Genomic DNA, 25,757 nt, shown 5'->3' with positions numbered 1-25,757 from the left:
TCTTTTGAAAATCTGTCGCATAATACTTATTATCTTGTGTTAAAATAGCTCCAGACCACTGAGCTTTAAAGTAGTGAGTTTGTTACCTGGGTTACTAATTCTACCTGTACTGTTTCATGTACTCATGTATTTTTAACAGGTTTTCTCTTTTAGAAGTAAGCTGGTAAAATTTGTTGCCTAATTTATGTGTCCTTGCTTCTGTAGGTCACAGGGGTGGATAAGGCAGATCCAGCCAACAGAGGAGTCAGCATTAGTACCAAAGGAAAAACAGCTTTTCGTTTCACGGAGGTTAGAGATTTCGAACAGCTTGTGGCAAAGCTCAGAATGAAATGCAGTGCAACTTCAAGTCCACAACACATCATAAATGCAGAGGTAGCTGCTCTGCTAATTCTGTTTTATTACCTGCTCCTAGGCATAAGTTGTCTAGACTTCCTAAGAGTTTATGTATTGTTGTTAGTGTTCTGCTGTGTAATGCAATACATCTATATGTAAGCCTGAATCTAGACACAAGATGGGTAACAGTGTCTGCTGTACCTCTAGATTTCAAGTTGTCTAAATATTTTTTTCTCTTTAAACATCATGGTCCCATCTCTTGCCTTCAGACCCTTCACATTAAAGCAAAAGTCCACCAGTCTGATGGAAAATGATGTGTAGCTGTATTGTTTTTTGCCAGCTATTTGACTCAGAAAGTTGATGGAATGATTGTAAGGTTGTTTCTAGATGTGAAGAAACCTGTAAGTATAGTTTCATGCAGGAGAAGTAAGGAAGCAATGACAAAACATCCATTACAAGAATTACATAGTTGCTGTATCTTTTCCCTGAAAATTTTCCCCTGAACAAATGGAATCAGCTCGAGTAGTCTCTGAAGTAACAGTTGTAAGAGTGGAGAAGTGTACAAATAAGTGCCTTTTGTGGAAAATATCAGTGTATCAGCAAAATCTCTATCTTGAGGTTTGATTCTTAAGGATTAAAGGGCAAAAATGATTAATAAATGCGAGATAGTTTGATATCAGCAGCAATGCTCAGCTGATAAGGGTGCAGCACAGCCCTGAGTGTTAAGGGGCATTCCCTTTTAGATTACCTTGTTTTGGTTGTATCTGCATTATATTGACATACCATGCTAAGTCATGTACCTCTGGGTTTAAGGTGTGGAAAAATAACTGTGCCCATATGAAGGAGAATGTGTTAAACAATGGTGCTACTGTGAATGGATTGTGGTTTTGGTTCTTTTACGTTGTTTTCCATCAGGTTTTGAAAAACAATCCAGCTTCTGATGCTGGTTTTTAAATGCTCTCAGCACTTCTGTATAGTTCAATATATGGGTCTATTTAAATGAATGCTTTTCTTTTGACTTCAGTGGTGATGGATGGTCAGACCTCCCTATCTGTTACAGTTCTCATTGTCAACATTTGTCCTTTCATAATTGAGTTTTGGCTGTAGAGATGTTTTTTTTGTCGAAGTGCAGCCTCTTAAAGCCCAGCTGTGCAGAGTAGGGACTGCTGTTTTTCATTTATTTTGGAAGTCTGTGTCTAATACCTGTAACTTAATGTAATAAACAATGATGTTTGGTATTTATAACTACCAGTGTTAAATTTTTTTTCAAGGTTGTGGCTAGTTCTGCCTCGAACACTCCAAAGGATTTTGATGCGGCACCATCAAAAACGAGTCAGAGAGATAACAGCAAAACTGTTGGTACAGAAGCCCTAATGACCGTCTATCATCCTCAGGATACTGAGAATCTAGACCCTAAAATGGTAAGAGATAAAATGGCCAACAGTGTTCAGAATCTTAATTGGAAAGGATTGTATCCCAGCAAGGCTGCTGATTTCCTCTGGGGCTTTGCCAGTCTTCCTTCATCTGCATTGTCTGTATTTGGAATCCACAGGGCGCTGCTTCATGGCTCCGTTCAATTTTCTGCTCATCTTGTGTAATAAGGATATGCCTTATCTTTGTGGAGCTAATTCCTCCTGCTTTTCCACCCCTCAGGGAAGAGTTGTCTGTTTGTTTTGTGATAGTGAACGTGTTTCATATCTGTCTGAATTGTCAAGATACAAAGTCACTACAAGCTCTTTGGGGGCAAGGAGAATGTTATCTAGAAACTGACTTCATTTCTTCCTTGTTTCATTCTTTTACACTACTGTCTAACAAAGTTATCCTCTGGAGAGTGTTTCTTTAATTGTTTTTGCAGTAGGACATCCTATTTTTGCTTGTCTGTAGTGTATGCAAGAAGACAGGTACTATTTTAAAATTAAGTCTTTCAGCAGAACTGGGTGAATTAAGATATGGAATTTTTGATATTAGAAATATCAGAAAATAAACACCCTTTGGGCAGGAGAAAAGGGAATCCAGATTTTTGAGTTCTACCTATTATAGTATGTTAAACAAAAGTAGCCAAAATCTACTTTTGGCACCTTTAATTGCTTTAACAATGTTAAATCTTACTGCTGCATGCACGGAAAATACAGTGGTAGCGTTCACACTGCCTCAGCCCTGGAGCACCCAGTCGTCAGTTGCTTTGCTTCAGAGAAACTGAATTGCGTTTTAGGTACATCATCAAGAGTTTATTAGTAATCCTGTACTTCATGAAGGATCTGTTTCACTGCTTCTACTATCTCTGCCTCCTTCTGCTCTGCGGGTAAAATGCCTGTAACTTCAGTTTTGTCTGAAATGGGAATGTTCATTCTGCAAAGCGGTTTTTACTTGCATGGCTGGTCCTGCTGAAGTTCAGATGTTTACACTGTTGTCTTCTGTGTTAACAGAAACTGCTAGCTTGTAAAACGTTCTGATTGATAAATATTTGGTTAAATATAAAAGCTATATGAGCGTGTTTTCAGCTATTAGTTCCCCTCTTTAATCCAACTAGACTTCACTCTCCTGCAGAGTTTCCTGACTATTGCTTCTCTCCTCGTGTTATTTGGAGCTCATGTAAATAAGCTGAGGAGAGACTGAAAAACTGTGAGAATGATGACACTGATGTCATGCCATCCTTCTGTGTACTTTCCACCATTTGTAGCCGTTCTGTTCCAAATCTGTCAACTAATATAATGCAAGAAATCATGATGAATCAAAAAAAGGACACAAGCTGTTTTGCCTGCTGAGTTTCAGTGGGATATAATTTCATCTGTAACAGTGTTAGTACATTTTTATTGCTGTTGGCAAAGAACCGTTCATAGATATGTTAAAATTGACACATGTATGTTAATTTATCAGAGTGATTAAGCAGGTGGCTGTGACAGTGAGCTGATTTATGCTATGCACAGGTTAGATTTTGCTCTGATTTTCATCAGTGTTCATTTCACGTATCAAAATTGATGCCATTTTCACTTTATATGAATATAACTGGGAGCAAAATTTGGTCAGTATAGTTAATGCTTCTTGTTTTCTGCTTTTCATAGTTGAAAGAAAAAATGAAAGAACAGTCCTGGAACATCCTCTTTGTGGAACGGGGACATGGTGTCACCATGTTTCGAACAAAGAAGACTCGAGACCTAGTTGTAAGAGGGATCCCGGAGGCATTAAGAGGAGAACTCTGGCTACTCTTCTCAGGTATTGCATAGCAAGTATAATTGATTCATTTTGTGGATTCACCTGTATGGATCTTCTAGTTCTGGATGAAAGTAGTCTGACAAAGAATGCTCTTACCTCTGGCAATTTATCCAAATCTTTCTGAAGAAAGACACTTCAAAATGGTGAACAGGATAGTTCTGTCTATTATTTTGTTTTGCATTGATTCAAACCAAACCTGCATCTGCTTCTTTTATAACAAGCTCAGTTGAAAAATAATGATAAGAATAAATGCTGTTTTGGGGTACAATCAGTTTCAACAAAGCCTCTTTACTTGCTAAAAAGAAAAGCATGTCGATGGTTTTGATTTTAGCTTTCTAAGAGGATAGTGTTACCACACACAGGGGAAAAAAAATAGTTTTCGTGGCAGAGAATTTGGCCATGTTTGTTGGCAGCTCTTTGCCATATGCTATTGGTTGGTTTAAAGAGTGAGACATATAGGAATTGTGGACTTCCTCACACACAGGGGATCTCTTGCCAAAGCTCTGAGTGTGTTGTTGTGGCTTCCTTCTGTAGAACACACCTGCATCTGAGCACTTAACTTGAGGGAACGAAGGCCCAGGGAGTTAGGACACCCCTTTACAACACCTCTGTGCACTTTCTGTTCCTGCTCACTGAAACACCTAGAAAAGCAGCAACCACTGACTTTATCAGGGTCCTACAGGAAGCCTGGGTTGGATTCAGAAAAGAAGCGGCAGATTTTGAGCAGCCACCCAAGACCTTATCTGCTACCTGTACTCCCTTTCTGCTGTTCCAGAGGATCTGTTTGTCGGGACAAATGCATTTTATACTCTTCATTCAGCCTACTATATGGTAGTTCCACGTGTGAACGTGAATTTATCTTTGCTAATGTTCTTTGAGCGTTTACAAAGGCATTTATGCTTCTGTTACCAATCCGATATCTCTGTCTTGGAAGGTGTTGACATAAAAGTTACGGAATTAATTAGGTAAATGTCAGTCTTTGGCCTTGGTTTTCTAATCTGTTTCCAGCTCTACAAATGGAAAGGCATTGTATTTTCCAGAAAACCTGGGCAAAATTGTAGGTGAAAGGAAGCCTTTTTAAAATTTTTTCCCTGCAATGAAACAAAAAAGTAATTAGAATTCAACTTTATAATGGAAAGTGAGTTAGATTTCCTCCAACCCTTATTTTATGTCACTTTTCTGTTTTCGATTCAGAGTAATTAAATTATTTTCAGTAGAATTACTCTGATACATTACTGCAGTAATATCTGGAGATCGTGAGATACCTCTGTAGTCACCAAAACTTTGTATACAATTTGCAGATACTTCACTGATGTCCTCTAATACTGTGCAATACAATGTGTTGGCAGGTGCTGTAAATGATATGGCATCCAACCCTGGCTATTACACTGAATTGGTGGAAGAGTCCTTAGGAACCTGCACTTTAGCAACTGATGAAATTGAACGAGATTTACGTCGCTCCTTACCTGAGCATCCTGCTTTTCAGAGTGACACCGGAATTTCTGCGCTCAGGAGAGTTCTTACAGCTTATGCACACAGGAATCCCCAGATTGGATATTGTCAGGTACAGCAGTTTCGAGACTCAGTGTTGATTGACTAAATATTGGCTCATGAGGGCAGTTCAGTGGCACCTCATAAAATCAGTCACATAAATATGTAATGGTTTCTTGCTCAGTGGTTCCCTTGCTTATTTCATCCCACTATGTGACATGAGTTTTTACATTGTACTTGAATTTGTTGATAAATTCTGTCATGTCTACTTCATATATGCCTTTGCATTCTTACTAGACTTTTAGCACTGAAAAATATTTTTATGTAGTTTAAATACTATGCTCTATATTTAATAATACAGAGATACAGGTCTTATACTGGGCATGGCTGTAAGTTATCCTAGCACTCAAAATGTGCTGTAAAGTGCTTTCAGGAATATAAATTTTAACAAATGGCAACAGTTGTGTTTTCGCCATCTTTCCTCATAAGTGCTTCCTTTCCTATTTAAATGTTACAGGCAATGAATATTTTGACATCAGTGCTTCTGCTGTATGCTAAAGAGGAGGAAGCTTTCTGGCTTTTGGTTGCTGTGTGTGAAAGGATGCTACCCGATTATTTCAATCGTCGAATCATTGGTAACATCCATCTGTCTTTCTATCTAGAATTGAATATAAATGTTCATTCATTAAGAACAAGTGTAAGGAATGAGCTGAAGACTGAACAGTGGAGAGAAACTGTTGCATTTGGTTCTGTATTTTGAAGTAGAAAATGAAAGTTACAGAGAGCATCTCAAGACTCTTAAGTAGGAGTGGATATGATTTTCAGATATTGTCATTACTCTAGGCATAACTACTCAGGAAATAGTCACTTAGGCTATTATACTGTGCTTTTGGTATTATAACTGCAATTCATACTATATATTTGAAACTTAGTTGGCTTAGATAAAGGAAAAAGAATTACTTCAGGTCCAGACTTAACGCTTTGATCTCATACTCGCTACTCGCAGGTGTATGTGCTAGAAGAAACTTGGATATGAGGTTTCTCTCTAATTGCAGAGCAGGTGTACTGGCTGTCAGGAGACCCACTGGAAGTGGGCTCACACCCCCAAAAGCACTAACGCACCTTACAGCGCGCAGCACGGCTCCGGGCACACGCACAGAGCGCGCAGCGTGCAGCCCAGGGAGCGGACGCAGCGGTTCCACACTTCTACAACAAAATTGCATGAGGACGGGGGGCTTGACATCTGGTCGGTGCTCGGAGAAAAGTGTGCTGCTCTGTACTAAGATTTGGGTGGTGGTTTTGTTATCCTTTCCCTGCAGGTGCCTTGGTAGATCAGGCAGTGTTTGAGGAGCTCATCAGGTTTCATCTGCCTCAGTTGGCAGGCCACATGACGGACATGACCTTTTTCTCCTCGGTCTCTCTCTCCTGGTTCCTTACCCTTTTTATCAGTGTGCTGCCTATTGAAAGTGCAGTCAATGTGGTGGACTGTTTCTTCTATGATGGAATAAAGGCAATCTTGCAGCTGGGGCTCGCAGTGCTGGAATACAACATGGAGAAGTTGCTGACTTGTAAGGATGATGCAGAAGCAGTCAGTGTTCTCAACAGGTATCAGTTTAACTCTTATTCTTACAGGCTGTGTAGCAGCTGCTACAATTGGAAATAGATAAGTCATTCTGGGGCAGCTGAGAAGACATCTGGCCAAGACTTCCAAGGGCTTCATAGGAATTAAGTTTTCATCTTGGGCCAAAATTCCAGAAGGGGTGGCTGGAAAGTGTGCTTGATCCTCTGAAAATCCCATCCTCCATTGAAGTTCTTCGAAACCATCGCCATTTTGTGTATTTTAAAGTAAAATCAATGTGTTTGGACTTTATATCGCTTATAGAAGGTGGCTTTCCTTAATGATGAAATAATCTAGAGCACACTTAGACCGTTCCAAACAGTTCAGGCATCAACTTGCTGACAACATCTTCTGCAGCTCAGTTCTTGTAGTTTAGGCTACTGGCTCCTGTGCTGCTAATGGCTTTAAATAGAAATAATACAAAAAAACGCGATGAGGACAATCATGACCTGATGTTGGTTCTGTATTTGCATTTGAAGAATAAATTAATATATGCAAAATAAAGTGCATTTTAAACTGATGTATTGCAAGCAAAACTTGCACAGTTTTTGCTTCACTACCTACCTAAATTCTGTTGTGGCTGCTGTGATTGTGTATTACGGAGTATTAACACAGCAAAAGGCCTGTGCTGTAGCAGTTAGGAACTGATAGTAAGAATTTCCTTTTAGTGAGACTTTTAGCTGTTGCATGTTTGAATATAGGATAGGAGCTACAGAATTAATGAGGAAAATGTAATTTTTATTCTACGAGCCCATGCAGCCAGGTATTTATTGTGAAACCTAGCTATGCTCATTTAAATATTTAACACTTAAAAATCCCTAACAGTAAGAGTACATTCACCCAGTTTAAATGTGTTAAAATTTAAAATCCAGAAGTGTGATGAAAGTTTAATTTTCACTTGCACCAAACAAGCTGCTGTTTCCGCTTGACACCCAAGATGCTGATGATTTTTATGAGCTCCTTTTGAACTCCTGCTTTCAACATTTTTATCTGGCTGTAACACTTCTGTTGCATGCTGGTATATTTTAAAAAATTATTACAGCTCTATAACCTTCTCTGGGTAGTTGGGTCCTATTTTTATATATCTTTGTTATTATTACAGCATGTTTGTGCTACTAATGTTTTTGCTATTTCCCATTCTTTGTGTGCTTTTTATTCAGTAGATGCTGATGTTATTGTTTTGTTGAGTTAAACTGGTGCCTGCTGATTTCTTGTGTGTTTGCTTTGTGCAGATTTTTTGACAGTGTCACTAACAAAGACAGTCCTTTGCCTCCAGCTGTGCAGCAGGGCTCCAGCCTCAGCGACACAAAGAGTGACCACCCCAAAGTGGACATTACCGATTTGATCCGAGAGTCAAATGAAGTATGTGTTCCTGTGGGTATGTTTTTGTATCCCATGCAGTGTTTGCATTGCATGGGCTACCTTAAAAATAGTGCAGCTGCATTGTGCAAACTAGAGTAGGAGACCTATCTAAATTGGTAGAAATTGGGCTCTATATTTTGTTGAGCCTCATTGAAAACCTTATAGGTTATGGGGTAGGTTTGTTTTTGTATTATTTTGGTTTTTTGAATTGTCTGGAATGTGCTTGCTAGGCTGTCCTGAGTGGAGTTCCGTAAGTTCATCACGGGTCAGGTGGTGCCATCCCTCATCCACTTCATTAGCAGGTCAACTAAATGACAAAGTACAGCAGAAATGGCCCTTGCATTTACTATAATAATTTGAAACTGGTTACTGCACATTGCAGGTAGTGGTAACATTTGACATAACAACCCGTGCGGGGAAACTGTGCTTGAGTAGTTTCAGGTTAAATGACTGTTGTGAGATGTGTTGGTTGAGGAAGACCAGTTACGGTCTTTTAGCACATTCTTTCAATTTGCAAGTTTGATTTCTGCAGCGTCTAGCTTTGCAGCTTCGCACTCGGGAGGAAATAGGTCTGGCTTCTTCTTCTTTTGTCTTCAGACTATCATGAGGCATTTCCTTCCGTGGCATGATTTGTATCAGGGTATTAATCCACTTGTAGATAGACTTCTGCTCAGCCCACCATAACCGAAAGGCAAGCTGAGGGAAAAGATTTCTTCACTTTTTTTTTTTTTTTTTTTTTTTTTTCTATTAGCTATTTTCTTTTATCTAGATTATACTTGTGTGTGTGTCTTTTCTGATTCTCAGTCACATATTTCTAATGAAAGATCCATATTACATCTCTCTTGGAAAAATGTCCTGACCTTGACTGAGAAAAGTTTAACTAAATGCAATTTGTATAACTTAAGAAGTGTCTCATTTGATTTTTACTGAGGAGAGAGCTTTGCCTTTAGTGGGTTGAACAAAGAATTAGAAACTCCTGAAATGTCTTTGTAGCATTGGGCTAATATAAAAAGTCTGTTTCTGCTGTCAACATCATCCCACAAGAATGTTGTGCTGAAGAATTGTGTTTGTAAAATGCTTTAAGATTCTTGTAAGAAGAGATTTGAACTATTATGGGTCTTTCTTGTCATGGTGAACTCTCATAGTGGGGATGAATACTTGCAGAATAAAGATCGTAAATAATGAAGTGCTGTATATTGCATTCTGAAGTGCAAGCTGAAGTTTTCACAGGGTTGGAAGCATAACGGAAAGACAAAGCAGAAGAAACTCCCTTTCTTCTTCCCCTGCCATTGCAGGCAGGTGACTGGACCAAAGGAACAGCCTCTGATTTGTTACGGCTTTTGAACATTGATTTGAGCAGATCTTTGAAACCGAATCTGCCAGTTCCAAGCTGACAGCCCTGTTCCTAGGCCCGTATCTCATAGCCTCATTTTGGATGCAAATTTTTAGCTTCGGTTGAAACCAAATTTCTTCAGTGCTGGTAAATGTCACAACCCCTTGTTTGAGAACTGCTGTTACAGGGTGAGAGTCAATGTCCTGCTTCCCATTTTGACCAGACAGTCAATTTCAACACAATTGTGTTCCGGTGAAGGGTTTTATTTTCATATCACTGAGGAAATAAAATAAAACAAATTTCGAAATGGAGAGATTGCTGCAATGGAGAGTAGTCATTCTGCAGATGGGTCTAGGTACAAATCATGAATAAGTGAACAGAGATGTTCTTTGTGATACTGTTGCTTCGCATGGGTGTTCACAAGATAAATGCGATTAAGTGGAAAGGTTTGGAATTGAATTTTAAAATGCTGTGCAGTTTCATGCCTTTATGAGTCAGGCACAAATGCAAGACTCATTCTTTGGCAGTCTAATCAGGTATGAAGAAGTCATGTTTAATTAGTGAATGGAAGAACGTGTTAACATTTTATCACATTGCACTAATGCAGTTAGATTATGTATCTTTTGTATATTCTTACTGAGGCCATTGCATAATATCAGTGCCCAGAAGCCAGACCAGTGAATGAGTTCTGAGTCAGAGATGCAATTTCTCTCTGCTTCCTCCTTGCTCCCTGTCAGAAGTGTGCTGGTAGCGGTCTTCACAGGAACACAGAAATACAGTTCTGGAAGAGAACTCCACAGGTCACCCAGTTCAGCTCCCTGTCCTGCATACGCCCAGATCATCCTGGGAATATGTTGTTAAAACTCTTCAGCAAAAGAGAATCTGCAACGACGTTAGCCCATTGTAGCGTTTCTCTGCTCTTGTCAGAAAATATCCTAATATCCAGTATAGTTCCTCTTGGATGCTCACAAAGCGCTACTGAGGATCGTCAATGGCAGTTTTCTCTGCAATGCCTTGTTGCAATCAGATTGTTGTTGTTCATCACTTACCCTTTCAACTCTGATCTTTTCTTTTTCTAGATTGAACACAACCAGTTCCTCTAGCCTTTCCCCAAAGCTTATATGCTCAGACTCTTTATGCTGCAGTTCTTCATATCTTGTTTGAAGCGCATTGCTGATTATGGGAACAAAACGCACCGTGAAAAAACTTCTGCAAGTCCTGCCTAGAGTGTTCATTTATCACTCATTTCTTCTCAAAGTTTGGTATTAGAACCAGTTGCGCACAGGGTGCACGGTGATTGCGGTTAGGCCATGTTTTCCTGGTTGCATACATTGTTGAACAGTGTCAAAAACCTCACAGAAGTAAAGATGTGTCCTATCCGCTATTTCAGTTCTACACACTAGGCAGCATTTCATCATATGAGGAGATTAAATTGATTTGACATTATCTTGATTAAAAATGTTGGCCCGTTTTGATTTATCTGTTTCTATTTAGATTTTAATTGTTTAATAATTTGTTCTGTGATTTATCTGGAAGCTTGTTTCTAGTTTCTGCCTACTGTCCTACTTTTCTTTAAAGGTAAATGTCCTTGTTCTACTCCCATGCTCAGACACCTTCCCTGTCCTTCAGAAATTCCAGAGGTAGATAAGAATGACTTGAAAATTACTTCAGCTAATATCTAATGTTACTAGATTGAACTTCAAGCCCTAACAACACATACACTTTGCTACCCTGCGGCAGTGGTCACCATGTGATAGCAGAGTTGTTAGTATTCTAATAAATTATTCTTTTGCTCAAGAGTTTTTGGGATCTTGTTTTGTGTCCACGCCTGTATTGTACTTAGATGCAAGAAAGACAAAAATAGCTGCTTAGAAGTGTCTAGCAACAGTTGGTTGCATGGAATGATTGTTTTCTTCTTAGAGATATGGCGATATTCGATATGAGGATGTTGAGAGCATGCGCTGCAGAAACAGGCTTTATGTGATCCAGACATTGGAAGCTACGACCAAGCAGAATGTGGTGAGTGACTTGGAAGAGCTAAACCCTTCCCTCTGATAAAATTAATTCCTTTTTGGAAAATTCTGACAAGAGCTACATTTTCCAGGACCAAATATATAATTTTATATGCTGAAGTCGCTCTCATCTGCAGCGTGTCTGTTACCTGATGTTCGGCCTCTGACATTTTTGGTCAGTGAAACACAGCATGACCTTCTGGTCTCATCACAAGTGAGGCCATCACAGAGAACTTCCAAAGGCTGGCGTATCACTGGCACTTTGCATTGATTGGAACAGCCTGACCTATATTTCTGTCTGCTGTTGTTAAATTGTTAACGCATTTCTTTAAGAGGCATAGAGCACTGTAAAATGTCCACAGTGCTACAGTAAAACAATCAATCACCTCCATTTTTGCTCTGGGAAGCAATCCCAAATGTCCCCAAAGACTGTAAGTCTTTTTTTTTATTGTACAACAGGGCTTTTTGTCTGTGGTGTCTGTCTGTCCAGTAACATGTGTGGTGTGGTAGCGCTTCAGCTGCCAATATCATCCTTTAAGTTCAGACTCCTGAATGAAGGTGGAGGCTGCAAGGTGCTCCCTTTGTGTGCCTGTTTTCTCAAGTGGGCAATTTCCTATAACTGATGATAATACTACTCTGTTTAACAAGCAGTACTGCTTACTGTAGTAAATGTGGCTTGTAGCAGCTGATACTAAATGCTGTTGGCTGTGCTGAGATGATAACTGTTCTGCTTCATTTTATAAAACATACATGTTGTGAGGATAGAAACTGGTCTTGTAGCTAACTTTGTTTTTAAAAGCAATGAACAAGTTTTTTGTTTATTGTTTTTTTCAGTTTTTAAAAAATGAGGATTCAACTTCTCTGTTGAGAGCTGAACATGCACTTGCCCATTATAAAGGAAGCTATAGCTATATGTTACATTACAAATAACTGAGTTTCATGTTGTAGGCTCCATGTATACAAGTAATGTAACTAGCCCTAAGCTCCCTTTTTTTGGGAGAAAGTATTTCTCTCAGTCTATAATCCTCTGATTGCTTTAAAAAAGTCCTATTCTTACTCCTAGTTATAACATGCCAAAACATGGAATATTCCAACCGTGTCTTCTAATGTAAAGTTAAGTCTCCCATAACATTAATTTTCTCTTAATTTTGTTTCAGCTGCGGGTTGTGTCCCAGGATGTAAGGTTCAGTCCTAGTGATCTTGAAGAGCTTTATGAATTATTCAAGGTAATGTGCCATCTTCCTCACTTTCCAACCATCCATCTTAAAGGTGGACTGTGTTATGGGTGTGAAACTGTTCTAACAAATTGAAATAAAAGCGAGATTCAGCACGTTTTACGTGTCAGCTTTAAATCAAATTACATAGTTACCTTCTCACGTCTTTCACCCAGAGAGAGTTGTTGTTTCAGAAAATCTAACATTTTATCTTTCCTTTGCAGAAGGAGCACTTTCTTTCCTGTTATTGGAGTGTAAATAGTCCTGTCTTGCAACATCATGATGCCAGCCTGCCGTATCTTGACCAATATCGGATTGACTGCCAGCAGTTCAGGATTCTCTGTCATCTCTTGAGTCCCTGGTCACACTGTGCAAACAGAGACTCACTTGCATTGTGGACATTCAGACTGATGGATGAGAGCTCCAGTTGCCTTATAAACTTCAAACAATTTGCCTGTGTTCTTGGTATGAGAACAACACATGTATGTAGCACATTCACAAGGGAACTCCATCTTGAGAGTAGTCCTGGAGTGTATCATCTTCCACACATTATATTAAGAGTCTAAGGAGACTAACCTCTTAATTTAGGATCAAATAGTCTGATTTTTATCATGTGAAACTAAATGCAAAGACTGCTTAAATGGCAAACCAAATACTCAAAGTATATTTACAAGCCTGAGAGTGGGACCTGCACTATAAGGCTTTAAGTTGTGGAACTGTGCTCTCATTTTTTTTGTCTGTATTTCACATGGAATAGCTAACACAAGGCTTTGCAAACTAGTAACTTTCCTGAGACATTAATCCCCTGGGGAATAATCTCCTATTTGAGATTAAATGTAAATATGGCTTTACCACCAAAATATCAGAAAATTAGGAAATGGTATGATCTCATTGCCCAGCCTGTTTAGTTGATGATAAATGCTTCCTCATACTAAGCCATCTCATAGACAGATCATGCAAGATGACCAATGCCTTATATCTCTGGGGAACTGAAAGTTTTCTCGAGTTACCGCTATGTTCCTTTCTTCTTGCTTTTCAAGTGGTATTGGTCAGGAAACAAAAATTAAAGGGAAAATGCCGAGAAGACATTAGTGCTGTATTTCTTTGGTGCTGTGATTTCATTTTAGTACATCAAACCCCAGGCTCAGCTGCAGGTGATACTGCCTTCCTTAAGCTTTATGTCTAATTATGCTCCATGGAAGACAGGACAAATGTCCAGTTCTAACCTCCCTGGGTTGTATTTGTGTAGGTTATGAGGCTGTTTTAAAGTCTGGTCCAGTTGAACAGTCTTGCCTCTCTCCTCTAACAGATACCATGTATAATGGAAGTTTCACTGACAAACTCAAGCTTCTTTTTAAGTTGCACATCCCTCCAGGTAAGTGAGAGGTGGTGGCATTTGGGGAGGGCTATTCCTGGCTTTTATCATCTTTGCATGGTGTTGTTTTGTTTGGTTGGTTGGTTTGGGTTTTGTTTTGTGGGTATTATTATTATTATTATTAGCTTTACTTTTTGTGGACACCAGTCAACTGGCTACTGGCTACAGTACAGTCTGACAGCTGTAATACAGATGTGTATTTCTTCCCGATTGACGTATTCTTTGGGAAGGACATAATCTGCCCCAATGCCATTTCTCTTCATAGGGACCATTTGTCTGTACAAAGCTGTTCGTTTTCATCAGTGATTTGGTAATGCTTGGGAGCACTAAAACCATGTTGTTCATTTATTTATTGCAGCTTTTACTGAAGTAGAATCTCTAAGCCCTTCCAAAGGTGATGATCTTTCAAAAGAAGAGCTGATCCACTTCAGCCAACTCAGCGGTAAGCTCCAGAGTGTGAGGCTTTGTCTGCAGAGTATTAGAAGGAATCTGATATCTCATGGTGAAAAATAGAGCGCTCTCTTCTGAAAACCAGTAAAGCCAGGAAATCATATCACTGTAAATCCTCTGCAGAGTTCTTCTGTAGATGGTTACCTTTTCACAAAGTAGTGTAGAATTAGCGGGTAGTGAGTCTGATGATGGAATCCAAAGGCCATGGGTGTTTAGATGGAAACAGGGACGTGCATTTGGTCAGCATATTTCAGCATAAAGAGATGATATTTCCTACCTCAAGAAAATCGAGTATCCAAATCCTTAACTATTTTGAAGCACATAAGCATTTCAAAATCCTTTGCTTCCATTAAAAAAAAAAAAAAAGTCGAAAAAAGTTTTGTGGGGTCTAAGTTTATGGTGTTCATAAAATATTCTGCTTGGAAAGCTGTGCGGTTTTCTTTCTTTGGAAGACAGATCCTTTTTGTTTTTTAAAAACTATCCCAAAGTACCTTATCTGTAGTATGTGGGTGCTGTTTTCGCCACTGTTCAAAATGTGGGCCATGACCATCATGAAGGTTATTTGCTTGATATAACTGACTGCAGTTGCTTCTGTTATCCGCAGCTTCTATTTTTATAGAAAGTACACAAATGGTACCATATGGTTTCTTTGTGGCCTAATCTGTGTTGGGAACATATGAGTCAGTGAGGGTCTTGTTCCTCAGGGAAGGAGTTTTTGATAAAAGGAAATGAACTATTGGTCCTCCTTTCTCAAGTAAATAACTCTTTCTTCTTTTTCTGCTCCTAAACTGTAGTTTCATCTGTTGGGGATAGTCTGGAAAGTGATTCTTTGAAGAGCAGCCCAGAAAAAGGTAAAGAATCCTGGAGACACACTTGGTAACTGTGTGTCTTCTGGGCGAGCTGAGCTGGGGAAGTGTGTGGTGGCAAAGAATACTGAGTAACATCATCTCGAGTGTAGTGCTTACATTAAATCTGCTTTTATAAGTGTAGTTCTGGGAGGCGAGAGGGTAATGTAAACTCTGATTGTGTTTAGTCCTTGGCCCCACCACTCTATTGGGAAGGAATGACATTGATGTTGACAGTTCTTCTGCTCCTCATCCCTCATGGGAAGCTCTTAGTTCTTGTTTCTTGACTTCTTTTTTCTCTCTCTTTTTTTTGGTCAAGTAGGGAAGGGAAAGGTTGATATTCAGGCATATCTAAAGCAATGGCAAGATGAACTTCTTAGAAGAGAAGAAAACATTAAGGATTTGCCAAGAATGAATCAGGTAAACTGCTTGAGTCTTATTAAAGTCTACTTTTGACTGCTGTTTATCCATTAAGTCCTATTAGTAGTTTCCTAAAGGATTGTTAAGCTCCCTTGAATTTCAGACCTCCACATTAATCATTAGACTGTGGTTTTTTAACTGTTGTAACTGTAAGCTTATGAAGAGGGTGACTTTCCGATACAGTTGGATTTACTGGGGCTGGTCCGTGCCGATGTTGTCTTTAGAGCAGTTGTTGTACCAGGTGCTGAGCGGCAGCACCAGGCGCTGGATTGAGAGCACGACGTGTGGTGAAACAGGACAGTTGTGTTGCTGTTCTCTGAACAGTCTCCTCCATCTATGTCTCTCTGTAGTCTCAGTTCATCCAGTTCTCAAAAACTCTGTACAACCTGTTCCATGGGGATCCTGAGGAAGAGCTGCTGTATCGGGCTATAGCGGTGGTAACCAGCCTTCTGCTGAAGATGGAAGAAGTTGGGAGAAGACTGCAGAGTCCACCATCACTGGTCAAAAGTCCGGTTGCTGTTACAGAGGTGGCTGCTGAAACCCCCGCAAAAGGGCAGGAGGAAAGCAGCTCTGAGCAGACGGAAGGTGGTAGAGCACAGGGATTGAGAGGGAACCATGAATGGTCTTTTGCCTTCGAACAGATTCTGGCTTCCTTATTAAATGAGCCAGCTCTTGTGAGATTTTTTGAGAAACCTCATGACATAAAAGTTAAAATAGAGAGTGCTAAAAATTTACAACTTAAGGCAAGAACCAGAGTGTGATTTTTCTTTACTCTGAATTAACCACATAAAGCGTTTACAAATGAAGGTTGTTACTATGGAAATTGAGTCTAGGGTTTACATAGGGAAAATGGGGTGTGAATAGTTGTCTTTAATTATCAGGTTACTGGTATGTAATGTAAATAAAAATAGTTTGAAGCACAATCACCTTCTTGCATTGCTCATATGTTTCACTCCAAAAAAGGACTGAATAATAAACTATTGTTACCATGTTATTAAAATATGCAACATTGCTTGGAAAGGCTGGATGTGACCTATTGCAAGCCTATCTGAATGACAGCTGTTACAGTGTGTGCTCTGCAGGTTCATTTCTATTACTGTGATAAGAGGAATGACTTCTACCCATTTTTTGCTTAAAAGGAGTAGTGACAGCTTAGAGGTTATCTTCCAGGTTAGTTTAATTAGTTATTTCCAAACTTGCATGTGGCCTGGGATCAGAGCAGGGTGAAAACTAAGAACAGAGGCTGTGGTAGGCACAAGAGCATGAGGTTAGAGAAGAACATTACCCTGCTCTCCATTCCTCTGCTTTGGTGGTACTGGTGGTCCTGATCTCTTAGTCGATTCCAGCCCCTGGTCGGCAGTTTGCAGGCTGCATTCTCCCAGCCCATGTCTCAATTTTTGCAACAAACAATTTGTTTCCCACTTTTTTAACTCAGCCTATATGTGAGTTCTCTTTCCCGTTTTCATACCAGTCCTCCTACAACGCAGGTGAAAAGGATGGAAGGTGGTTTGACCGTCCAGGCTGTGCAGGGCTGTGAACACTAGCGTAGATCGATGAAATCAAGGGAAAGCAGTGGCTAAATCTGTCTAACCATGTGGTGGTTGTCATTCATCTTGCAAGAGGTGCCATAGGTAACTTCTTAGGAGCGTGTTGATGAAATATATGGTTTTTGCTTGTGTTTGGGAAGCCCAAGCACTGACCATCTTCAGCTGCTTCAGAGCTGGCTGAATTCTGGCTATTAAACTGCTAGGGGCAGATTGCAGTTGCTCCTTTGCTTACTCTGAGTCCACACCTCAACCTCGTAATTATTCTGTCTTTTCTACAGCTCTCTGGGTTATTGCTGCTGTCATGTTTTCTATCTGCCAGGATATACCCTCTGGATCTGACTTGAAAGTTGTAATATATAAAAACTGATAAAGATCCTGTGGACGCAAGCTCTGCCAGTGTTAGTGCTGATAGACTTTGGTGCTAGAATGGGTTTAGAGAAAGGGGGGAAGAGCTTGTATTTTAAGAACAACAAAAAAGTAAACTGGGACTCTGCTAAACTAGTTAAAAATTGCTGTTTCTAAAGCCTGTATTAGAATCATTCTCTGCAGCGCAGCATTATTTTTATACTGTGCATGTTTTTTTTTTTGGAAAGATGCAAAATAGGGATGGTATCATTCACTGAGGCCTTTCTTGCAACACTGATACGAATGAAGGATAAATTGGAATTCTGACTTGTGTTACAAGCACTTGGTGAAATACTGTCATTGCAATTGGTGTTAAAGTTCCCGTGCTGCTTCTAAAGAATACAGTTTTGACCAGGAGCAGTCAATTTATCAATTATTTCTTCTACTTTCTGCCATACTCTCAGGTATTAATGTAAAAGTTTTATTGAATGAATGAACAGTAACTCTAAAAACTATATCATATATATGGGAAATGAGGAAGCTTATTTCAGAAGCCTTCACAAAGTAATTACACTTGGTACAATACAATACTGATTTGTATTTTTATGCTTTTTTTTTAAAAACTAGTTTATCCATTCTTATAGCTATTTTTCTGAGGAAAAGCAGGGCAACACTATGCTAATTTTCAAGTGTATTTACTTAGTGTTTTACTGGTGTTGTTTTAGAAATACAAAGCAGGTGATCGCGTTGTTCTAGTCCAGAACGTACTCAGATAAGGTTTGCTCAGTGAGTAATTCTGCAAATAGCCATGCCAAAATGAATGGAGCCTCATGAAAACAGATGCAGCTGCCCAGCCAGAAAGCTTTTGTAGGTTTATGATGGATGTTGTTCACTTAAAAAAGTAGTCAAAGCTATGAACTATGTGCTCAGCAAGGTAGCAGAGGCATGAAAGGTTTGCAACTCAATGACTTTTGTTGTTGTTGTTGTTTGTTTGTTTGGGGGTTTTTTTGGTTTGAGAGCCAGGATGTTAAGATCTAAGTACAGAAGACTGTGCTGGAGGAATTTGCGAATTACAATAGCCGTGTGACATTACTTGGTTTGGTTAGGCAAAACTGAGCACCTTTTAAAAAGACCATTTTCTATTAGTGTCAATCCAAGAGACTTTAGAGTCATTACTAGTTATGTAGTAGCTCTTGTTGGTTATGATGTATGTATAGAGACACTACCAGCATATATATATTTATATATATTTATATATATATATTTAAGGTGAGAAGTTAGGGTATGTAGGGGAACACTAACTTTTATTAACTACATGTTGTTTTTTCTGTTCAGTTTGTTTCCTTGTTTTTCCCCAAAAGGGTGATGTGTTTAAGTTCCTCCTGCCATCCCCCTGCAGGCTGATCTAGCAGGACCAGCCAGCGCCCGGGCATCCAGTCGTGGTAGGTTCTCTTCCTTTTGCAGCACATGGATCACCGGCTGATCCTTTGGGGAGATCTCAATGTAGCCAATGCCAGCTGCTTCCAATGAGTGTGACCCAGAGGTGTGCTGTAACACTGAGGGACACTTTTGTGCTTTGCTTGTGACAGAGGAACTCTGGAGTTGGTGTCTTGCTGTTTTCCTGCCCTTTCCTGGTGTGGGGAGACACGTGCAGGCTGGAGCTGGGGGCTGGAGCAATAGAAGCTCTTGTCCTCAGTTGAGTCTCAGAGGGGCATTGACTTTAACGCCCTGCATAGTCAAAGACAGAGGTCCTTTGCTACAGCTTTTTGGCCATCTGAGGTTCTTGGTGCTGCAAAGATGAACCCAGATGCACATGGCATTGCTTTAGGACATGATGGGTGCGCACACGTCTGTTGAAAAAGGTCAGTGGCCTCATGGAGCTGGAAATTAAGCAGAAGTGCCAGCGAGGAGTCTGGTGGTTTCAGGGTCTGACCCAGAATTAGTCAGCTACTTCCCAAGTGCGGGGGCTTTCCTTTCAAATTGTAACTTTGAAGTTATTTAGAAGTGTGTTTGAACTTTTGAAGAGGTCATTTACCAGCAGGAAGCAGCGTGGTTGAGTGAGTACTAGTGTAACATGGCACGTATCTCTGTTGTTTTTCTTAACAGTTTTCATGAAGTTATAGGTAATTTTAAATTTTTTGCATCAGTCATACGAAATAAGTGAATGTGCATCATTCAGTACAAAATAGATAGCTGTAGGTAGGATACAGACTGCTAAAACTAGTGATGCTGTTTATACAGTTTTAAAATTGCACTATCTACTGCAGCATCACCAGTGTGACTTGGCAGCCGTGCCATGGTTATTTACCCTGAAACATGCTCGGTGGCTGTTTTAGCACACGCTGCACAGTCCTTCTAGTGGCCGGGCCATTATTATTGTTGCTGTGCACATAAGATGCCTTTTGTCAAACATAATCGCTGGTCCAGGGGTGGCCAGCAGAGCTGTGCTGAGGGGGCTGCTTGGGGAGCCGCTCTGGGTGACAGGGGCAGCCCTGACCCCCTCCAGGAACCGCTTGTGTGGCCTCTGGTGGCCCCACGAGGTGCGGGAATAGCTCAACTCAGTCTTAAAAATACGAGCTTTTTTCACCATGGGCGAGAACTGCTTGTAATTCAACCGGTAGCATTTGCTGGGACAGGGCAATGGTTCAGAAAAAGCACTCTGTGTCTGTCCATTCCTAAACCAAGCCGCTTCTTCATCATTCTAATAGCTAGATACAAAGGTATTTTTAGAAGAGTTTGCTACCATTGTGACTAAGAAATAGCTGCGTGTTGACTTTATTAGAAGTTTCTCATTCAGTTGTATCATTAAAAAAGGTCTTGATTGCGATTGCAGTTGTTATCTGGACTGAAACAAAAATAAATATTCAATTTCTTTCCCAAAAATAGGCTATTTTGTCCTTTTTGCTATGGCTTTGTCACTTTACCAAGAAGGCAACACATGCTTGTGTTGGCAGATTGGCTTTTTATACAATGTATTGTAAGACAAATGGGGTGTTAAATAAAAATTTGCTTCACTTAAGAAAAAAAATAAAATCTGTGTTTGAGGCATTATTATTTCCCATGATGGACTGTTTTAGAAGTTCCTGCAAGAACACTGATCACATTAAAGCCACATTTAGTCAGTGCTTTCCAAAGCAAGGACCAAGCCAAGAACTGTGTTAGGATACCAGAAAAATGAAGAGGAGACCCAGATTCTGAAGCCTGGGACTAATTTGGCCTCACAACCAGTGTGAGTGCCAGAGCAGCCCGTTAGCACAGGATGAGTACGGTACCCACTTTTTACAGCCAAATGAAAACATTTATAGTCTGCAGACATGTCTGTGTTGACTCTGGTGCCTTGTTCTTTCTAATTTATGTGCTGTCCCTATTGCTTCTGCCGCTGGTGATGGAAACCCCAGTCTCTGGCTTGAGCCCCGTCCCTCCAGCTGTTTATACCCACGTACATGTGACACCCTTGTGCCTCCCCAAGAGCAAGGAGCCGATTCAGATCCCCATACCACCCAGGGAATATCAACAGCACAAATTGTGTAAGAGGTCTTACAAGTACTCTTTTATTATTTTTTTGGTATTTTTTTGGTTTGTTGGGTTTTTTTTTAAATACTATGTACAATCTGTTTAAAGCTTGTCAAAATGCACAGGCTTCCATTCAATGGAGCTGTGCAGAAACATAGATTCAAGACAAGAATAAAATCTTTACTGTTCATCTTCATAAGACACTTCCTTTTTCCCATTACAAAATACTTTAAAGAACAGTAACATTTATAAATGTATCTATATGCAACATCATATAAAATAAACCAAGATTTATACTCAATTCTAAGTTTTTTTTCATATTTTCTTTTTTTTTATTTTTTACATGGAGTATATACAATATACACAGTAATTTTTCAATGTGTTTGTCAAACCAGCCTGATTATAAGCATCAGGCTTTAGCTTATATGTACAAATACGCTAAAAGTGCAAGACTTCATTAATTAAAGCTGCCTGTGTTTTCAGAGGTCTGGAATTGTGTGGCCTATATATCTGTATATATATATATACACATACACATACATATATATATATGTATGTATATGTATGTATATATGTATATATATGTATATATGTATATATGTATATATATGTATATATGTATATATATATGTATGTATATGTATGTATATATGTATATATACACATACACATACACATATATATATATGTATGTGTATGTGTGTATATATATATATATATGTGTGTGTGTGTGTGTGTGTGTGTATATATATATTAAACCCACATATATCTGCATATCTGTATATATGGAGAGAAATATAGTATATAGGTGCCTTTGTACAAGAAAGTCTCTGAACATTAATGACTAACAGGTTGACACCACCACTGGAGCCTGACCCTGACACAGGTGCCACTGGGCATGTTCCTGCCCCTGCTTGTCACCAACAAGTCACACTTGTGTTTAATTGTAAGCACCCGAGGGCTTATGAACCAAACCCATCAGCAGCCCCCAATTCCAAATGGGTCCCAGAAAAGCACAGGTCATAGCTAACAGCGAGGTAAACAAATACAAATCAACCTGAATAAAGAACTTGATTTATTAATTAATTTTTTTTTTTTGAGAGCGAGAGATAAGGTAAGGCAAAAATCCCATGGCCCTGGCTCGGCCCTCCCCCAGCCCGGAGCCAGGTGGAGCAGGAACCAAGCAAGCCCCAAAAACAGGGACCGTGGGATTTTGTCCTTCGGAGCATATCTGGAAAAAGCGGCTCTACCCATGGGCCCACACAGGCACCCACCGCCTGCCAGCAGCTGGGGGAGCACTGGGAATCAAGGGGGGGGCACATGATAAAGTGCATTTTAGGTCCTTTGTTTCAACAAGGCCAATCTAACATGTAAACATCCATGCAAAACTCCTGTGCTCCTCACGGAGGCTGCGGGTGGGCAGAGGTGCCAGCCCCCCCTCCCTGTCCGTGCAGCCCTGTGCTGCCAGCAGAAGGGCTGTGTCCATGGCACAGCCCCCCCCAAGCCCCTTCCCAACCCTCTGCTATTGGACTTGCTTTCAAAACCACAGCAGTGCCAAAAAGCTACTCTGCCATGGCCACCGCCCTGTTAATAAAAAAAAATCCCTCTTCATACCCCCCCCATGACCTGACCCCAATCACCACCACTTCCGAGACACATTTGAGTGACACCTGCCATGCCTGGGCTCATGTACACTGATGGGACACTGCAGAACAGCCACGGTGGTGTGTTGGGGCAATACAGGCAAGACAGGGAGGTGCGTGGCCCTTCCCTTCTGCCAGCCACAAACTGTATAATAGTGGCTCCCTTAGATGAGTGTGTGTGTTTGCATCCCCATGAAGTGGGAAGGTTAGGGGAAAAAAAAACACAACCAAACACCAAAAATACAGCACCCGCTCCTGCTCCAACCTCATGAGCAACCATACTGTGTTGTAGCCGGGGAGACCCTAAAACAGTGCTTTAAAAAAATTATATTTAAAAAAAAAGTATTTCTTACCTGGAAGGCTCCGTGCTGGCCCGTGCTGCAGCCCTGCAGACGATGCTGCAGCACAGCCCTCCGCGGGCAGGAAAGACCCTGCACTCTCCTGGGGACTTGGGCTCTGAGCGCCAAGGGTTGAGGCTGTTGTTGTTTTAGCTCCACCCTGTACTGCAAAGGCGGGTGCTCCACGTCTCACTGCCCGCAGTGAGATGTCCCTGTCCATGTCATAGCTGTGGTTACTTGCAGGGGCTTGAAATGGGGGCGGCGGGGCAGTTTAGGCTGTGCCCAAGAGCAGCTGCTCAGACGCCAGGGGCTGCCTGTGCTGAGCGGGTTGCCTTCCGGGGCTGCACTCACAAAGGCATCAGGCCTAATAAAGGGTAAGGGCTACTGGGCACCTCCTCGGATCTGTGCTATGGCCCACTGCACTCCCCAAAACCACTGCCCATGGCCAGGAGATTGCACCTCCCTCCGCCTGCTCTGCAACCCACAATCCATCACCGCTGGCATCCCTGGGAGGTGTGTGCCCAAACGACCCAGCCAAACCAACCAAAGCAAACCAAAGCAGTCCCGTGCCTTGCAGCAGCCCCACAAAAGCTGGCGGCTGCTGCGGGTGCACCCAATCTTCCCACCACCACCACAGACAACGCAACACATCAAACCCCCTTCCCCAGGAAAAACCCGGTGGCTGGGAAACAGCCCCTTGTGCAAGGGCCCGGGGCAGGCGGTGAGTCAGGCGGCAGGGACGCTGCGGCCAGACCGCGGCTGGGGCTCCTGAGCTCCCCGGGAAACTCCAGCTGCCGCAACCAGTTTCAGGCAGGCTGAAACCATTCAGGTGTTTGCACCGCCGTGCTACCCAGCCCATGCGCTCATTCCTGGCCCCAACACTAATGCAATCCTCCAGTGCTCCAGCGCAGAAAACGTGTGTGGCTGGTGGGGGAATGCAAGCTAGTTAGTTGTAGATATTGCCTACAGCATTAATACCTAGCTATAGACATATACACCATTACCTATACCTATTTTTTTGCATGCTCACTTTCCCACTTCCCCCATTTTCTTGAAACACTGGGCTTCTTGGGGTTGCTCATGCCAAAGGCTGCTCGATCTGTAAGCACCAGCATCCAGCTGCTGCGGCGGCGCAAAGAACCAAGAAAGCAGCAGAAAAAGAGAAAAAAAATGCCAAAAAGAAAAAGAAAAAAAAAGGCAAAAAGCCAGCACGCTTTGCTTGGACTCAGAGGTGACAAACTAACCTGGCCCTAAGCCTTGCTCTGACTGCCAGATGGAGCTTTGCTGCTAGAAGGACATGGTCCTCACTGACCATTTTTTGCAAAGCTGATAGTAATGGTCTAACTCATCTCCTACATTCAGGCTCTAACAGTGCCCAAAGTTAGTATTCAGCTAACTCCAAAAAAGTGTACATTTTCATTTTTCCTTTGGAAAGACACAAACAGTAGGGACACAACTATACACCCACTGAGGAATAAACTTTCTTCAATTCATAAATATAAACATATAGTTAAAAAGTGACGGCTTACAAAAATACAATTTATTGCTGACCCTATGGGCTTGCAAGGTCGCTTGTGTCATTGTGACCATAGGTTTCGGGTTTGCCAAATTGAAACATGACCTAGCAAAACCATAAAGTTTGCTGTCATTTGCTGTTCTATGCTTGTTTGCTTGTTTTTATGTATAGAAACATACACAAGTACATCACTTGAAACGAAACAACCAAAAAAAATAAGGAGTAAGGATACTTTGTCTGTAACCTGAAAAATATTTAGCTACAGGGAGTAAAAACCATATAAATTTATCTACACTTGTTAACCAAAATAAAACACGGCAAATATCTCACTAGCTGCGATGTGAGCTGGTATAACAGTAAGAAATTCAGGCAAAAGTGGTGTTATGTAAATTAGCAGCATTATCCAATCTCCTGGAAAACAAAAAATTGTAGGACTGAGGTATAGAAAAAAGGAAAAAAAGAAAATCCACAATGGACCTACTACAGCGAAACAAGTTATGTACATGGTAACCCAATGGTGTCCTGTGGACCCATACAGTCTGTGTATGTGCCCCAAATGCTGGGCTTGAATTCACAGTGACTTTCAGCAGTGAAGTCCTGAATGGAAAAAAGTTTTCTGCGATGCAAAGCAATCTTCGTGGCGACCTGATAAACAACCTCGCGGTGGCCAGGAAGCCATCGCCTTCCCGTTGTACCGCTGTGCTGGGCACGAGCACGCACAGCTGCCGGAGCAGCGTCACGGACCGGCTGTGTGGAAAACCCAGCCCACGAGGTGCCCCTGGGGCTGTCTGTCCCTCGTGGGACCGTCCCTCCAGCCACCACGGTCCCCGCGGTCACAGCCTCACCCGTCCCATGCTCTGACGGCGTCGTCCTCCCCTTGCCTGTGCCTGTGGTGCCGGGCGGCTCCAGCCGAGGTGGTTCCTGCCTCCCGACCGGCGCTCAGGGCAGCTGCATCTCGGGCAGGTCGGGCAGGTTGCAGGCCTGGCCCTGCGTGTGGCGACTCTGCGGCTGCAGAAAGTAGCTCAGGGGGTTCTGCTGCGGGGTGTGGGGAGGCTGGAAAATGCGCTGTGTCGGGCCCCCAGGCACTGGCTCAGGACCTTGCATCTGTCAGGAGACACAAATCGGACAAGTCAGATCTGCCCTACAGCTCCTCTGTTCCTTGACTTGCTGCAGGGCTGATGCTGAGGCT

At 41.4% G+C, this 25,757-nt stretch overlaps 2 protein-coding genes across 6 annotated transcripts in view; one reads left to right on the top strand and one right to left on the bottom strand.

Moving 5' to 3' along the window:
* TBC1D8B (TBC1 domain family member 8B) overlaps positions 1-20,441 on the top strand; it is a 37,497-nt gene extending 17,056 nt beyond the window's left edge. Inside the window, exons 7-21 of one of the 2 annotated variants that reach the window (XM_065846176.2) lie at positions 205-372; positions 1,605-1,754; positions 3,396-3,546; positions 4,896-5,110; positions 5,555-5,672; positions 6,357-6,642; positions 7,888-8,017; positions 11,271-11,369; positions 12,520-12,588; positions 12,801-13,041; positions 13,886-13,951; positions 14,310-14,393; positions 15,196-15,252; positions 15,569-15,666; positions 16,017-20,441. In XM_065846176.2, the coding sequence (XP_065702248.1) occupies positions 205-372; positions 1,605-1,754; positions 3,396-3,546; positions 4,896-5,110; positions 5,555-5,672; positions 6,357-6,642; positions 7,888-8,017; positions 11,271-11,369; positions 12,520-12,588; positions 12,801-13,041; positions 13,886-13,951; positions 14,310-14,393; positions 15,196-15,252; positions 15,569-15,666; positions 16,017-16,427 (2,343 nt within the window). In that variant the 3' untranslated portion in view covers positions 16,428-20,441. Of the gene's footprint in view, positions 1-204; positions 373-1,604; positions 1,755-3,395; positions 3,547-4,895; positions 5,111-5,554; positions 5,673-6,356; positions 6,643-7,887; positions 8,018-10,429; positions 11,248-11,270; positions 11,370-12,519; positions 12,589-12,800; positions 13,042-13,885; positions 13,952-14,309; positions 14,394-15,195; positions 15,253-15,568; positions 15,667-16,016 lie in introns of those variants that run through there. The other variant, XM_071813489.1, reaches the window with a different exon arrangement.
* A 1,409-nt stretch (positions 20,442-21,850) lies between these two features.
* PASD1 (PAS domain containing repressor 1) overlaps positions 21,851-25,757 on the bottom strand; it is a 54,175-nt gene continuing 50,268 nt past the window's right edge. For all 4 annotated transcript variants that reach the window (XM_065846539.2, XM_071813487.1, XM_071813486.1 and 1 more), the window contains one exon: positions 21,851-25,672. In XM_065846539.2, coding sequence (XP_065702611.1) covers positions 25,508-25,672 — 165 coding nt within the window. In that variant the 3' untranslated portion in view covers positions 21,851-25,507. The remainder of the gene's footprint in view (positions 25,673-25,757) is intronic.

This window comes from Patagioenas fasciata, chromosome 11 (assembly GCF_037038585.1).
Source record: "Patagioenas fasciata isolate bPatFas1 chromosome 11, bPatFas1.hap1, whole genome shotgun sequence".
NCBI classification, from domain to species: domain Eukaryota; kingdom Metazoa; phylum Chordata; class Aves; order Columbiformes; family Columbidae; genus Patagioenas; species Patagioenas fasciata.
Note: the sequence above shows the minus strand (reverse complement) of the source record. Positions and strands in the feature narration are given on the sequence as shown.